Source organism: Halichoerus grypus, chromosome 8 (assembly GCF_964656455.1).
Source record: "Halichoerus grypus chromosome 8, mHalGry1.hap1.1, whole genome shotgun sequence".
Taxonomy (NCBI): Eukaryota; Metazoa; Chordata; class Mammalia; order Carnivora; family Phocidae; genus Halichoerus; species Halichoerus grypus.
This window is the reverse complement of record NC_135719.1, coordinates 31,032,825-31,050,622: the sequence shown is the minus strand read 5'-3', so window position 1 is coordinate 31,050,622 and position 17,798 is coordinate 31,032,825. Positions and strand designations below refer to the sequence as shown.

The 17,798-nt window shown below is 39.8% G+C and overlaps 1 protein-coding gene across 1 annotated transcript in view; it reads right to left on the bottom strand.

The window, feature by feature from the left end:
• Nucleotides 1-3,131: 3,131 nt before the first annotated feature.
• The window catches only part of LOC144382842 (uncharacterized), a 121,845-nt gene continuing 107,178 nt past the window's right edge, over nt 3,132-17,798 (bottom strand). Inside the window, exon 6 of the mRNA XM_078078925.1 lies at nt 3,132-4,289. Coding sequence (XP_077935051.1) covers nt 3,132-4,289 — 1,158 coding nt within the window. The remainder of the gene's footprint in view (nt 4,290-17,798) is intronic.

Genomic DNA, 17,798 nt, shown 5'->3' with positions numbered 1-17,798 from the left:
ACTGGAACCAGGAGACTGATTAGAAGATATTCTTGCATGGGGTAGAGTGGAGTCATAAGAACTACCACATTTCTGGTTTGGGTAACTGGGTAGATAGTGGGGCTGTTGGTCTAAATAGAAGATGAGCAGACTTTGGAGGGAAAGCTAGTACAGTTGGGTTTAGTTGTTTTAGTTGAAGTAGCTGAAAGATATGCAAGTGGAGCTGTCCACAGAGAGTTAAATACGTATGTGTCTAGAGAAAAGCATACACAGAAGATAAAAATGTTGGCTCTTCCTCATATAGGTCATATAGGTCATAGCTGAACCCATAGGTAGGAACCAGGGAAAGGGAATAAAGGGAAGGAAGAACATGGTCAGTATCCCTGGAAAATGGTAGCATTTGAGTTACACATGGAACTTTCAGTAAAGGAAAATTGTTGATGTTGTCCTTGTTAGTTTGCACATTTTTATGTGTGCTCCACTAGAAACCAAGCCCAATGAAGGCAGGGATTTTTTTCTTATTCATGGCTGTGCCCCCAGTGCCAGCAGCAGAATGTAAACATGCTTTATGTAGCTACACAGCAACCTGGGTGTCTCAGAAACTCCTTTTCATCCTCACTGCTGTACCTTTGCACACCACTGACTGACACCCTCCCCTCAATTGCAACTCCTCTTGCAGCTTTTTAGAAGAGTGTATATGTACATCACATGAAGATAAATCAGCTAAGGGAAAATATTTTAAAACTTTTGAAATATGATATATAAACTCCAAAATCAATTACATCAATTATCCACCTTTCAGGACCTATCACTGCCTGACACTGCTGGGTTTGATCTCCACCTCAGTGGGCCCTAAAGGGGACAGTAGTGATATAAAATCTGTTACTTGAGGCAAATAAGAAGGTAGGCTTGCTCTAAAGATAACACCAAGGGCAAGAAGATAAACTTCAGGTGCTTCAAGCTGAGATTGAGACAATCCCAGCTCACCACAACTATACAGTATATACTTGGGCCTGTCAAATGGAAGTTATTTTATCTAAAAATGCATTTCAGAATTGCCCCCATTGTGCTTGCCTTCTGTGAATGCAATCCAACCCAGTGAAAATGCCATTTGACTTCAATATATATTAATAGGACAGACATATTTTTCAAATTTAAATTGTGTTTTCCAAAATGTTTATCATATTTCTATAGTGCCTATCACAATGTATTCTTTTGTTTGCTTCATTACTGCCTAGCTCCCTTCTTAAATTGTAAACTCCAGGAGAGTAAGAACATGTCTGTTTTCTTTACCTCAATGTCCAGTACGTAACTGTTGAAGGAGTGTATGAATGAATGAAATTATATTTGCAAAGCTGAAGGGCCTGATTTGTCAACTGGACTTCCAGACCTCTATAGAAACTACCAGTAAAAGGTAGTGTAAGAATTGTTCCTGAATGTGAAGAAGGGTCTTGAGGCTTTTCTGCTATTCAGGTGCTTCTCACACTTTCTTTCTACTGTTCAGGGACAGCACAACACTTATGAATGTAGCTGGTTTGGGAATGTAAGAGGAGAAAACCAGTTTGTCTTCCATATATTCCTAAGAACGTGGTGAGTAAATAGATCATATCTTCCTAGGTGACTTTAAAGAGAGCTGCTTTATTCCTCCCTACCCCAGTTCCCCACCCAGCCTCCTCGCTCCAAAATCACTCTTGTAATCACATTATTTAAGGATGGCTTTTTGTTTCTCATGATAACCATCTGTGTGTTTTCAATGCTTCTACTCAAGTAACCCACAGAGGAAATTAATAAAATTTACATTGAACCCACATGAATTGGAAACAGTCATTTGGGACAGCACAGACCACTGCAATGTGTGACAGGAGTATCCTCTGCCTGCGATGGGACTCATTTCAGCCATCTGATTTTCACAGGTGACACTAAACCTGTGATGAAAGAGCCATGTGCTTTCATGAATTCCACTTTCTTAGGTTACCTTTGCTGACATCATGGGACTTAAATATCTAGGAAATATACAGAAATAATATTTAGAGAGAGACCATTACTTACTTAAATATAAAATTACCACCTTAAGTATTTATCTCATTACCATCTAACTGATAATAAAAAAGGTTTTAACTGCCTTATGTTACTTCAGGAAAAAAGTCTGAAATGTTAACTTTATCACTGGAAAGGCCACTGGAGGGACAAAAGACTGACGATGTTTCATTTTCCTCAAGGGCAGCCATCCAATATCTGTTTTTGTGACAAGTCAAAGTAAATGTACTAAGGAGGTTTTGGGGTAAAAGTGGCCTAAAAGATCATATTGTCTAACCCTCATATTATAGGTGAGGAAACAGGTGTCAAACTGTGAAGCACTTTGCCCAAGATTACTCTGGCCATCGCATTTATATAAATTTATATAAATAAAGGTAGAAACCAGAGCCTCTGCCTCCTGCCCCATGCTCTTTCTACATTATCATGCCCGTAAACTTCGGCCTGCTTCAATCAGCGCTGTCTTTGCTTAATGAAATATAAGGAGGCTCCCCATAAGGCTCTCACCTGGGATGAAGGGTTGGGAGAGGAAGAGAGAAAGAGATTTCTCCTAGTTTTCAAGTCAACTACTTTTCATTTGTTTGTTTTTATTATAAAAAGGTGAGAAATTAGAGTCAAGTTCCCATGCCCACTCCCTCTCCATGCCACCGAAGAAACAAATTTGCCAACATTTCCCAAATTACTGTCTTTCACTCTCTTTTTTACAGTAAAAGCAATATTGGCAAAAAGTTTCCCAGAGTCACGTTCCTCTTAGATATTTACTCCTTGAAATGTGTTGTTTGGTGTGGAGATGAAGCCTGGTGTGGATAGTTCAAGATGCCCTGGTCCCAGCACAGCCTGTGCTCTCTGCTTGTCTCTGTGTCTTCATATTCAAGGCTGCAGAGCCAGTCATGACCCACGTCCACTTTCTTACTGTTAAATCATGTTAAAACATGATTGTCATGTTTTTATAGAAGAGGGAAAAAAAGCATTTTCTCCCTGAGTTCAGAAGCAGTTTGCAGTCAGGGGTAATATTTTTCTTTGTTACGTATTAAGAAATTGTTGCTGAATGATAAATGGGTAGAAAGGGGAAGGGTACCTTAGGGAAGAAAGTGTTTGTTCTTGGTGATGGAATTGCTTCAAATTTGTTTTCTAATCTCTTCAAGAATGATTTTCTGCTCTCTTCCTACACCATGCGTTCTGATTCCTGGAGCATGCAGTACTCCCTCACTTCCTTTCTCCAAGGGACTGTTGGAAGAGTAATCTTGAAAGACAAAATGTGTGGGCTGTGGCAGACCTTGGATTCTGTCCTCCAGATACGTAGCTCTTTCATTTATGAGAGACTCTTGCCTTAGGAAGCCTTGAATCTGGGTCAGCAGTGCTGGGTCCATTTGCACACTTTCTGAGCCATGGGGGTTGTTCCTGGGTCTTGGCATTTTCTTTTTGGGGTGCTCCACACTTCTGTCTCCATACACTAGGTATTTAAGAAGTTTGCCTTTCGATTTCCTGCCAGTGGCTGAATCTTGGAGACGGCTCTGAACAATGCTTGATGGCCCGCTGGAGAAGTCCCTCGTGATTCCTTCCCTGTCCAGCAATGGCCTGCTGTCTGCAGGAAGCTTTTTCTGTTTTGCTTCCTGCTGTGGGCTATTCAGAGACTCTAAAGATAAAAACAGAGCTGGCTTGCCCTCCTCTCTGGAAGGAGACCTCCTGATTTTTACAGTTGCCCTTACATTCTCTTTCGTGGAGTTTGCCTTTAAAGCTGTGCTGGAAGCTGGCCAGGCCTCCACCTTCTTCAGCAGACTACTACCAAGGGGTGGATAGAGTCTGTTCTTATCCAGGCTAAGTCTGAAGATCATCTTGTTCTTCTCCCACCCTCTCTTATTCTGGACTATTGCCTTCACTGCTGCCTCACTCTCATCCACCAAGGTGGAGGTGTAGTTGGACAACAAGTTCTTGGAGGTGAGCCGTTTGACCAGGTCCTTGTTGCCTAGCAAACGGGCATGAGCCAGCTCTGACTTTTGGAGCTTCAAGTGGCATTGTTTATAAAAGGCTTTCTGCTCCATTAGCCAGGCATTAGCTTCACATTTCTTCATGGACTCCAGAAAACTGAGTTTCTTTTTCAACAAGTTCTCTTCTTTCCAGTTGAAGGACAGAATTGAGTAGGACTTCTCTGTTTCCATAAACTTTACATTGTCTCCAAATGTGGAATAGTGTCTGTTTCCCTGATTGCTGATGCTGTCCAACAGGTTCTGACAGTCGCTGTTCTGGTTCTTTCTCCATAAGATGCCCAGTTGGACCTGTGGATCAGACATTTCTCTTCCTACCTGGGACATGGCAGCCAGTATTCTGTCAGCAGACCTGTGAGGGTGCTTAGTGACATGTGGGCACTATGATCAAAGGGTTCTATTCCGGGCTTCAATGTTTGTTGTTAAGAACTCTGTGGGTCATCAAGGCACACGGTCTGGTTGTCAAGTGCCTCTCACAAAAACAGAAGTCCTGGGAAACATATTCACTGGCCTGTTTACTGCAAGCCCGGCTTCCACCTGAGAACTGTCCCTTTTCCAAGGGAAAGGGGGCTTGAAGTCCAGCTACCCTGTCTCTGTGTGACGGACTGAATTCGCAGGGGCAAGGCTGAAAGGTCCATGTGTTTGCTTTTTAGTAACTTATAGATGTTAGAGATTTCTTAAATTTAGTTCCCTCTATCTCCCTGGCAGGTGATGATAGGGAAGTTTTTAATAAGATTATTAACAAAAATATGAGATTTGGAAGTATAATCTAATAGGAGAATGTTTATGTAGGTGATTGAAAAGGTACTTTATATAGTTGTATTATGTGAACCTCTCAAGGATGAAATTGGTCAGTTGGTTGAAGTTGAACCCCTTCATTAATTGTGATATATAAGAACTTTATCCAAAGATGAGACCTCCCAAAAGCCAAGGAAAAAAAAAAAAAGAGGGGTATGGGAGAGGTGGAGAAGGAGGAAGAAGAGAAGAGATAAATGAGGATCCTCTTGTCGAAGGTACATCAACTGTTAACAGTCTGCCTCTAGATGCTGAGCTCAAGAGATGTGGCCCTAACTGGATGTCAGACCTTCTCTAGACAGCCTCAGACAGGGTAACAGCAGGAAGTACCACAGAAGCCCTAGATAGTGCTGGTGCCAGTCTGCAGAAGCCCTACATTTTTAACCCCAGCTCTTATCCCTCAAACTGTAGCCCCATTTACATAAGCACCTTCAAGTAAGCTGCTAAATTTGTTCTACCAGGAATGTATTTGTGACCCAGCCACTTTGCAATTCTAGACTGTTACTTGTAAAGTTTTCTTTCCTCCCTTCCTCCCTCCTTTCCTTTCTTCTTCTTTTTTTTAACAACTAAACTTTTAACAACTATAATCTCCCTCTGCTTAGGGTCCATTAAGTGTTGCCCATATAGTATGTAAATCATCTGTCCCCATCCTTTTTTTCCCTATCCCTCTTGCTCCTGTTTTCCAGTCCATTCTCAATTCTCCTCAAGAAAGCAGACACCAACTTCTTTTATCTAAACATTGTATTCCTAAAATAGCCCTGAGTCTTCCTTTAGCCCACTAAACCTTCTTGCAATCTTAGATTTCCCTGTGTTCGTTCTCCTTCCTTAACAGTTACTGCTTTGCCAAACCCTACTGTGTAAAAACACAAAGCTTTTGATAGCTCTCTCACAAGCCTGGACCTTATCCTTTGCTTACATTTAGAGTAAAAGTGGTATTTATATCAGTAAAATGAAATGTATAAAAGTGGCTTCTCAATTAGAAAATATTATATAAATCTAAGTGAGTTTTCATAAATCCAGATTGCCCCCAAACATCCAACCTACCCTTCCTCTCTGAATGGCTATATGTAGTTTGGAGGGCTGACCCCAAAACTGTGCCCAGCTCCAGGGATAAGAAGATTTGTCTAAGCCTATCAGGGTAAAGCAAAACCTGCCTTGCCATACTGATTGGTTTGAGTCTGGGCTGGCCAAAACCACTGTGAACCTGTAAGATATGACAGGATGCTTACTATGGCTTGGGGGAAAGTATGCTTGCTCTTTTTTTTTTCTTTTTAAGATTTATTTATTTATGTGAGAGACAGAGAGGTGAGGTGAGGGTGGAGGTAGAGGGAGAGGGAGAGAGAATCTCAAGCCCAGCTGAGCGCAGAGTACAAAGCAGGGCTCCATCTCAGAATCCTGAGATCATGGCCTGAGCCAAAATCAAGAGTTGGATGCTTAATCGTCCCAGGCGCTCCTAAGTATGCTTGCTCTTATATGAGTTTTGGGAAGCAACACTCTACCTAAACAAGGAAACTTATTTCTCTAGTTGCTCTTTGCTCTAGTTTCTATTGTCAGCCTTCCTACCACCAAGGGTACCCAGCCTTCAGATAATGCTGACCCATGGATGGCTGTTGGAAGGACAGAACCCAGATTTTAAATCACATGGTTGAGGCTTATCGTCCAATCATCTTACAAGTCTTCAGCTAACAGTATCTTCACTGATAAACTCCTGTAACTGACTTAAGAAAATTTTACTTCTTAGCAAAGTACCAGAATTCCTTTGAAGGCAAAACAAGTGGCCTTGTAAAAATTATGTTGTTCCACTGCACAATGTGCAGGAGGATCCTGCTTTGACCTCACCAACTTAAAGCAGGATAACCATCATAACGGCTTGGGCAGTTGGGTTGTCTTATTGCAACTGGTGAAGGGGCAGAATTTACCCAATTACACCTTTGTTGGCTGTATTTCCCTGCCTCCTAATGGTGGTTTCTCCTAGTCTGAGCCTCTATAGGTCAGGTCAGAAATACTAGTTTGTTTTATAGTCAACAGAGTCCAGCCCAGCACTTTAAAACATCCAAGGACAATCTCCAAATATTTGACAATGCGGCACCAACCAATGGGAATAGATGATAGATGTAAACAACCATTGCAGCAGAAAACACATCAGCCCCTGAAACACTGCCTTTAATTATAGATGTGTCCATAATTGTCTATTAAGGTGTCCATATAATAGAACAGTTTTACCACTGTAAGTGATCTTAGAGATCAATCAGTTTAACACACTATTATATGAGGATTAGCTGTGCAATGATTTACTGATGTTGGAAAAGAGAGGAAAGGGCCAAAAAGACCTTGGTGGAGGTGAGCACCACCAAAATGTGGAATAGCACCAAGTTCTAGATGAATAACCAATAGCACTGTCCCACTGTGATTATGGTGGTGACATTTACACTTACCATTGACATGGCACCAATCTATGTGATTTTCTTCTAGAGTCATAGGACTGTTAGCTCAGATAATCAGGTCACCATACCCTTGACGTCTATGAAATAAACACTTTGAAATTACAGTTTAGTTCAGTGACTATAGACTATACCTTAATCTCATGTTGATGCTTTCTTAAACAACATGTTACTTATGTTGGGAACCTCAAAGACATCTCCAGCTCTTTGTTTCTGACCCTCCCTATCTAGTTGCCCCTCTGGTTTTATATATATCATCTCAGAAATGGTCTTAATATCATCTCTTCTTTTTAGCCACCACTTCAATTATCATCACATAGACTAAGGGGCCTTTGTGACCCTTCAATCTATATTTTATCCTGTTTCTGGGACCTAGGATCTAAGTGCCACAGTGCAGTCACACTTGATATTTCACCTCCCTGTAGAATTTGGAAATATGGAAATAAGATTACTTTAACCAGGCAGGATTCCCAGACCTATAACATGACACAATACCTTGACCCTTCTTCTGAAGACCTGTATCAATGAAAAGGATTGGTCAGCCTCAGAAATCTCTACAGAAAGACTGAAAAAGGCTAGCCCTGGAGGACCAATGGCCAAGAGGACAAGCTCCTACCTGTGAAAGACATAGCCCATCAATGCAGGGAGTATATGCCTATAAGGAACTGGTACCTTGAGTTAATAATACCTGATGGCATCAACCACTAGGATCTTCTGACTAACTCTTTATACTGTAGCTTCTTTTGTCTGTGGTGTGTTTAACAAGAGTTCTGATCCCATAGAAACTGAGAACTTCTTTATGGGTTAATCCTCACTTTATTCAGCCTCTGAGATTACAGAATATAAAAGTAGGAAAGGCTTCCAGGGGTCACACAGCTCAAATGATGAGGGGTCTGAAGGCCAAAAAGGATACGGGACTTGCCAAGTTTTCACCTAGCACTAGATCCAGGGATCAAACCCAGGACTCTACTATACCTGGTTGCCTCTGCTTATAACCTTGTTGAGGAGATAGCTAACAAAGTGCAAGGTATGGAGTGCTCTTTGTGGGCACAAAGGCAGAGAAAATTATCCTCCCAATGGCAGTCTACAGCTCCCATGTCCCCTTCATTCAAACTGAATGGGTATTTTGTTCTCCCCTTACACCATCTGCACAGGTGCTGCCTTCTTTAGAGGTGAATGGGCTTCTCCCCTGCCAATCCATCTCTTGCCGGGCAAGTGGAGCAGAAAGCCCTTGCTTTCAATCCACTTTTAGAGCATAAGCCAAATCAAAGATCATTTAAAAAAACCATTTCAAAGACACAGGCAAGCCATATGTCTGAGGCCCCAAATGGGATCTGCAGCAGTGCACAGGCCAAGATGGAAGTGTCAATGCTTATGGGGCTCTCTTCTCACAAGGTACACTGAGACCCCCCTTAAACTTGTGACCTGAGTTAGGATACCTACATCCATTCTGCTCAATGCACCTGGGCAGCTCTTCCTAGCAGCAGATATTTTTCTTTGAACCTCTGTTAGGTGTAACTACCAATGCTTCAAATTCCAGGTAACCTACTCAAAAAGAACTTTGAGAATATAATAGTCTTGTTGCACAGGCTGGGAATCACCACCCACATCTAAAACTCAAGTAACCCTGGATATCTATCAAGTCGTGAAAAACTTGTACTTGTTCTGATGAGATACTTTGTGATGTTATTGATTTTCTCACACCAAACTCTGCTTTCAATGTATTTTGACCTAACTGGCATATTGATTACATACAGCTATTAGGTACTTTTGGTAGGTAACAGTAGGTTCCCATTTGGCAAGGAAAGTGGGTAAGAGTTAGCCATGCTCCATCACTTTGGTTTTTTTTGTTGTTTTTTTAAAGATTTTATTTATTTATTTATTGGAGAGCGAGCGAGAGAGAAACAGCATGAGAGAGGAGAGGGTCAGAGGGAGAAGCAGGCTCCCCGCTGAGCCAGGAGCCCGATGTGGGACTTGATCCCAGGACGCTGGGATCATGACCTGAGCCGAAGGCAGTCGCTTAACCAACTGAGCCACCCAGGCGCCCCGCTCCATTACTTTGTTAGCAGTTTATAAAAACAGCCAGTGTCAGATCAAATTGTGCCATAGACATTAATTAAAACACATTTCTTAGCGAACACACATAGGAGTGTTCACACAAGATTTACTGTAAGATCTCCATGCTTTCAAGATTTGCAACCTGTGGCCTTTTCTGTTTAGCTTTTTTCATTTGGCATGATGTTTTCAAGGTTTATTCAGGTAGCATGTGTCAGTTCTTCACTTATTTTTATTACTGAATAATATTCCATTGTATGCATATACCACAACTTGTTTATTCATTCATCAGTAGATGGACATTTAGGTGTTTTCTGCTATTTTGCTATTATGAATAATGCTGCTATGAACTTTAGCGTTCATGTTTTGGGTGGACATATGCTTTCATTTCCCTGGAATATATACCTAGGAGTGGATTATATATCTTATGGTAACTGTTTGGCCTTTAACAGAACTGCCAATTGTTTTCCAAAGTGCTGCCCCATTTTAGAGTCCCACCAGTGATATATGCATGTCTGATTTCTCCATGTCCAACACTTGTTATTATCTGCCTTTTTGTTGATAGTAAGAGTCAAGTGGTACCTCATGGCTTCAATTTAAATTTCTAATAATTTAAAATAAATTTCTTAATAATGTCAAGCATCTTTTTTAAGTACTGATTTTTCATTGGTATAAAAAACTGATGTTAGAATTAGCACATGAGGACATTAAAAACAGTTATTATAACTGTATTTCATATGTTCAAAAGTAAAGACAAAAGATATTTTTTAAAGAACTCAAATGAAATTCTAGAGATTAAAAAAAATGTTTGAAATGAAAAATCCACTGAATGTGGTTAACAACATATCAGAGATTACAAAATAAAATGTTAATAAACTTGAAGCTGTAGCAGTAGAAACTATCCAAAATGAAACAGAAAAAAAAAAAGCCCTGGAATAACTTCAACCAGCCTAATATGGGTAGATGTAAATTAGAGTTCCCTAAGGACAGAAAAGGCAAAGGGAAAATTAAAAAATATATATTTAAATATATAATAGCCAAAGATTTCCAGATTTGATTTTAAAAGCCCTTAAATTCACAGAATCAAAAATACCACTGAATTCCAAGTACAAGAAGAAAACAATACCAAAACACATAATAATGAAATGGCTCAAAAACAGTGATAAAGAAAAAAAATCTTATTCATAGCTTTCAGGCAAAAGGAGTAGATACCAAGTGGGAATATGGTTACACAAAGAAATACACAAAGAATATCAAAACTGGTAACTACTTGAGTAAATATAGAAGATTTTTTTCTTATTTAAATCTCTTTAAAAGATAACTGACTTTTCAAACATAAATGACATTGTGGGATTTATAAAATAGGTGTAAATCAAATTATGCAAATTTATATACTAAAGGCCAGAGAGAAGAAATGGAATATAGTATCATAAGGTTCTTAAACTATACAGGTTTTTAAACTATACAGATATTATATAGGTATAATATTACTTGAAGGTAGACTGTGATAAAGATGTATACTATAAACCCCAAAGCAACCACTAAATTAACAAAGCAGAGTTGTAACCATTAAGCCAACAAAGGACATAAAATAAAGTTAAGTAGGTCATTTATTATGAGTTGAATTGTATCCCCTAAAAGGATATGTTGAAGTCCTAATCCCTGATAACTGTGAATGTGGCCTTTTTTGGATATAAGATCTTTGCAGATGTAATCAACCTAAGAGGAGATCATTAAGTTGGGGCTGAATTCAATATGACTGGTGTCCTTAGTAGAAGAAAACAGAAACACATATGGAGAAGATGGCCATGTAATGATGAAGGCAAAGACTGGAGAAATGAATCTAAAAGACAAAGAAGGCCATGGATTCCTGAAAATCATCAGAAGCTAGAAGAGACAAGGAAAGATTCTCTCTTATAAATTTCAGAGAGACTATGACTTCGCTGACATTTTTATTTCAAATGACTAGCCTCCAAAACTGTGACAATGAATTTCTGTTGTTTTAAGCTATTCTCTTTGTAGAACTTTGTTACAGCAGCTGTAGGAAACTAATACAAAATCCAAAAGAAAGCAGAAAAGGGAAAAAAAAATAACCTGATGAGACAAGTAGAAACCAAATAATAGGATGATAGACTTTATATTAGATATAACAGTAATCATATTAAATGTAAATCATATAAAAACTCTAATGAAAAGGCAGAGAATATCAGATTGGATTACAAAAAAAAAAAAAAAAAAAAAGACCCAACCGTATGCATTCTTCAGGAAATGCACTTTAAATCTAAAGACACAAATAGGTTAAAGGTTCACAGCAGCAATGTCCACAATAGCCAAACTGTGGAAGGAGCTGAGATATCCTTCAACAGATGAATGGATAAAGAAGATGTGGTTCATCGCTTCTCGGCCTTTTGGCTAAGATCAAGTGAAGAAGATGTGGTTCATATATACAATGGAATATTACTCAGCCATCAGAAAGGATGAATACCCACCATTTGCACTGACATGGATGGAACTGGAGGGGATTATGCTAAGTGAAATAAGTCAAGCAGAGAAAGACAATTATCATATAGTTTCACTCACATGTGGAACATAGGAATAGCGCAGAGGACCATAGGGGAAGGGAACCGAGTGATGGGCATTAAGGAGAGAACATAACATAATAAAATAAAATTTAGAAAAGGAGAGCACAAGTTGTGATGAGCAATGGGTGTTATACGCAACTAATGAATCATTGAACACTACATCAAAAACTAATGATGTACTATATATTGGCTAATTGAACATAATAATAAAAAAATTAAAGGTAAAAAGATAGAAACAGATATACCATGCTAACACTAATCAAAGAAATCTGGGATGACTATATTAATACCCACAAAGTATGTTTCAGAGCAAAGAATTTAGTAGTGATAATAAAGTTTACTTCAGAACTATGAAGGAACCAACTTAACATGGCCATAATAATCTGAAGTGCTTGTTCACCTAACTGACCTCTGAAAGACTTGAAGTGAAAATTGATAGAAATGCAAGGAAAAGACAAATCCAAAATTAAAGTCAGAGATTTTAGTAAATCTCTTTCAATTATTGATAGAATAAATGGGCATAAAATCAGCAAAGTTATAAGCCTTAAACAATACTATCAATCACTTTGATTTAAGTGACATTTCCAGGATACTCCATACAACAGCAGCAGAATACACATAATTTTCAAGTGTACATTGAATGTTTGTCAGGATAAATCATATTTCAGGCCATAAAATAGGTGTAAATATATCAAAAGGTAAACACATAATAGTGACAGCAAAATGGTGGACTAGGAAGCTCTAAACTGTGGTTTTTCCATGGAGACAGCAGAAAAGAACCAGAAATTGTCTAAAACAACCTTTAGGAGTTCTAGAAAACAGATAAAAGTCTATAGCAACCAATCAAATGCCCAATCAAGAAAAACAAACAAACAAAAAAACCAGACATGTTCTAAATGGTAGGAAATTTTATAGTTTTTTTTACTCTCACTTGCTCCACTACCTTCTTGGCACAGTATGGTCTTGGTCTGGAGAAGGTGAAACTCAGTTCCTAATGCCCTCCCTTGAGCCAGAGGGAGCAGAACAGACCTTATTTGCAACATTCTAACCTGCCTGGGGGCTCCCTAGAGGACTGATCTCTGTCTTACCTAACTCAGATCTCAGGTAGGAAAATGCAGCAGCCACTGGTGGTGAAAGCTGCAGTGGTATTACAGACATGCAGACAACTGGGGCAAGAGATTATAGGTGGAGACATACAATAGACCATGCAAACCCTTGAGGAGAAGCTGAAGTGAGGTGAGACTTTTTGGAAAATTAAGACATTCAAAAGGAGCTGTGTATGTGTACAGGGGAATTGAGAAAGTCACACACAGGCAGGGTCAAGAGACATGTTTTGGAAAGATCTTATGCTTTACCTCAGCTGACTCCTAAACTCAGAGCATCTCCAGCTAATCAGAGAAGGACTGCTCTGGCACAGAAACAGTCTACAAAGAATGGGAAAGTTGTCTGTTTTCACAATTGCCAATTTTCAACAACAACAAAATCACAAGGCATACATACAAAGAAACAGTAAAAACATGGACAATTAAAAAGAAGAAAGTAGGGGCACCTGGGTGGCTCAGTCGTTAAGTGTCTGCCTTCGCCTCAGGTCAAGATCCCAGCGTCCTGGGATCGAGCCCCACATCAGGCTCCCTGCTCCGTGGGGAAGCCTGCTTCTACCTCTCCTACTCCCCCTGCTTGTGTTCCCTCTCTCACTGTGTCTCTCTGTCAAATAAATAAAATCTTAAAAAAAAAAAAAAAAGAAGAAGAAAGTAAATTTGGCAGAAACTATCACCAAAGAAGCACAGACACTGGACTTAACTAGATAAAGATTTTAAGAGAATTCTCTTAAATATGTTCATATAGCTTAAGGAAAACACAGACCAAAAAATAAACAAATAAAAGAAATCAGGAAAATTATATATGAACAAAATGAGAATATCAACAGAGATAGAAATTATAAAGAGAGACCAAACAAAAATTCTGGATCTGAAAAATACAATAACTGAATTGAAAATTTTACTAGGGGGTTCAACAGCAGATTTGAGCAGGCAGAAGAAAAAAATAGAAAAACCAAATACAAGATGAGTTAAATGATCAAGTCATGGAGCTAAGAGAAAAAAATTGAGGAAAAGTGAACAGAGCTTAAAGGACTTGTAAGCCATCATCATGTAAATCAATATAGGCATTATGGGGTCACCAGATGGAGAAGGGAAATATCATTAAAAAAATAATGTCTGAAAACTACCCAAACTTGTTGAAAGACATGAATCCATAAAATCCAAGAATCCCAGTAAACTCTAAGTAAGATACATTCAAAGAAAGAGACCCACATCAAGGCACATTATAATCTGTCAAAAGGCAAAGACAGAATTTTGAAAGCAGCAAGAGAGAAGCAACTCATCTACAAAGGATCTTCAATAAGATTATAAGCTGAATTCTTTCAACAAAAATCTTGGTAGCTAGATGGCATTGGGACAATATATTTAAAAGGCTGAAAGAAAAGAAATCTGTCAACTAATAATTCTATAGCCAGTAAAACTGTCCTTCAAAAATGAAGGAGAAATTAAGGCATTCCCAAATAAACAAAAACTGAGGGATTTCATTATCACTAAATTTGCCCTACAAGAGTTGCTAAAAGGAGTCTGTCAGGTTGAAATAAAAGGACACAACACAATAATTCAAAGCTGTATGAAGATAAAAAATCTCTGATAAGGGTAAATACATAGATAAATATAAAAATGTCTATCCAGAATATCTAAGTAACTCTTAATTCTACAGTGAAGTGACGCCTGGGTGGCTCAGTTGGTTAAGCATCTGCCTTTGGCTCAGGTCATAATCCTGTGATCCTGGGATTGAGTCCCGCATCAGGCTCCCTGCTCAGCGGGGAGCCTGTTTCTCCCTCTGCCTGATGCTCCCCCTGCTTATGCTCTCTCTCTCTCTGATAAATTAAATAAAATCTTTAAGAAAAAGAATTCTACAATGAAGACAACTCAATTGAATAATGGGGAGAGTACTTAAGCAGACATTTCTCCAAGTAAGATATACAAATGGCCAACAATCACATGAATAGATGTTCACCATCATTATTCATTAGGGAAATGTAAATAAAAACCACAAGATCACATACTGATGAGATGGTTATAATGGACAAATGGAAAACAACAAATGTTGGTGAAGATGTGGAGAAATTGGAACCTTCATCCATTATGGGTGGGAATGTAAAATGATGCAGCCACTGTGGAAAACAGTTTGGCAGTTCTTGAGTAAACTAATATAGAATTGTAGAGGAGTTAACATGGCAGAGTAGTAGGGGGACCCTATGCTTGCCTCAACCCTTGACACAGCTAGATAAATATCAAATCCCTCTGAACACCCAAGAAATAGATTTGTGGACTGGGAGAACACACTGAACATTTAGAGGGAGAAAGATGGCCACATTGTGGAAGGTAGAGGCTGTGAAGAGTTGATTTGGAGGAGAAAAAAAATCACAGGTGCTGTGGAGGGGAGGATCACAGAGAGAGAAGAGAGAGAGAAAGAGAGAAAGCAGCATGGAGGGGATTGCACAAGAAAAACTCTTCCCCAAAACCATTGACTGGGAAAAGGAGAGGAGCTGATTATCCCAAGTTTTTACAAGCAGCAGAGCTCAAAGTCTGAAGTTTAAGAAGTCTGTGCCATTGCTGGGGTTGTGCCTCGTGGACTTAACAGTGCTCCTCTGGGGAAGAAGGGCAGAGGCCTGGGAATGGACAGCATGGTCTGCAGATCTCCTGGCTTGCACCAGGAGAAACACCTCCCCTTCTGGTCCAGTGTGTCATTTAAAACTACTGTTTCCTTGCTGATTTTCTGCTTAGATGATCTGCCCATTGCATTTGGGAGAGGTGGCACTGCCTCTCAGGGGACAAAAGAGACAGTGGGCACCATTGGCCACATTAATTAGCATAGCAGCAGAGGTACCTACTGAAGGCAGCTAACGTGGAAGCCAGCTTTTGGCTATGCTTTACCATAAACTCTTAGTCCTTGCCAGTCATGTGACTGCTTTTCTGGGACAAACTGGCACCAGCTACAGTGAGGGAAGACCCTCCCCCAGAGGATCAGCATGGGTCTGCACTGCACCAGGTCCCTAAAATTTAGAGTTTTTGAAACCCAACCACATGCCTGAGATAAAATACAGGAGTACTGTGCCTCCAGGCAGGCCGAGGCTCAGACACACACAGGGTGAAGGCAAGGATCAGATGGAAGCCTGGGACACAAGGAGAGATTGTTCAATCTTCTGTTAGGGCTTCCTGAACAGCCATGGGTGGGAATTCCCCTCTCTCAGGAGGAGAGCAGGACTATGCCACTTTTTCCCTGACCATCAACACAGACAGATTTCAGTGAGCAATACAGTGCCCCCTCCCCACCCAGTGGAGGCTGGACCTGCTTATACCAAGCCCCACTCTACTGTGCCCTGTAGGTGCATCTTTACCCTAGCAAAGGCAAGTCAGCCTGAGAACCAGCACAACAGGCCCCTTCCCCAGAAGACCAATACAGTCCACCCCAACCCGTGACATGCACGAAGCCTACTGACCATAGAGTGCTACAAAGCTTCAGCTCTAATGGAAATAAGACCAGGCTTATTTTAACAAGCAGACCAAAGTTTAACACCAAGTTAAAACACCACACACTGGACAAGATCCAAACACTCTCCACTGCAGGGACGGAGAAACTGCAGAGAACTGTCCTGAGGGAAAGAGTAGCCAAAATACAACAGCAGAGTGCACACTCTGAAACACTTCCTGAAACACCAGACCCTGGACAGTATAGGACATCATTGTAATGTAGCCATTACTCTCAGGAACAGGAAATACAACAGAGTTTCCTAACACACACACACACACACACACACACACACACAGACACTAACCTAGACAAAGTGTCAAGACAGAGGAATTCACCCCAAAAGAAAGAACATGAAGCGGTCATGGCCAGGAATTTAATAAAAACAGATAAAAGTAATATGCCTGAACCAGAATTCAAAGCAGCAATCATAAGGATACAAGCTGGGCTTGAGAAAAGCATAGAAGACACTAGAGAATCACTTAGTGCAGAGATAAAAGAACTGAAAACTAGTCAGACTGAAATTTTTAAAAAGTGCTGTAACTGAGTTACAAAATGAACTGGTTGTAATGACCATGAGAATGGATGAAGTAAAGGAATGAATTAGTGATATAGAAGATACTATTATGGAAAATAATGAAGCCAAAAGAAGAGGGAAAGGAAAGTATAGATCACGAATGTAGACTTAGGGAGCTCAGTGACTCCATAAATTGTACTAACATTCATATCATAGGAGTCCCAGAAGAAGAAGAGAGAGGAAAAGGGGAAGAAGGTTTATTTGAGCAAGTTATAGCTGAAAAATTCCCCTCATCTGGGAAAGGAAACAGACATCCAAATCCAGGAGGCATAGAGGACTCCCACCAAATTCAACAAAAGCCAGCCAACACCAACATATATCATAGTAAAATTTTTAAAATATAAAGATAAGGAAAGAATCCTGAAAGCAACAAGGGGAAAGAAATCCCTAACATACAAGGGAAGACAAATCAGGTTTGCAACAGATTTCTCCACAGAAACCTGTTAGGCTAGAAGAAGGTGGCACAATATATTCAACGTGCTGAAGGGGAAAATATGCAGCCCAAAGTACTTTATTCAGCAAGGCTCTCATTCAGAATAGAAGGAGAGATAAAGAGCTTCCCAGACAAACAAAAACTAAAGGAGTTCATGACCACTAAACTAGCCCTGCGAGAAATATTAAAGGGAACCTCTTGAGTGGGAAAGAAAGACCAAAAGCAGCAAAGATTGGAAAGGAACAGAGAAAATCTCCAGAAACAACGATTTTACAGGTAATACAATGGCACTAAATTCATATCTGTTAATAAACACTCTGAATGCAAATGGACTAAGTTCTC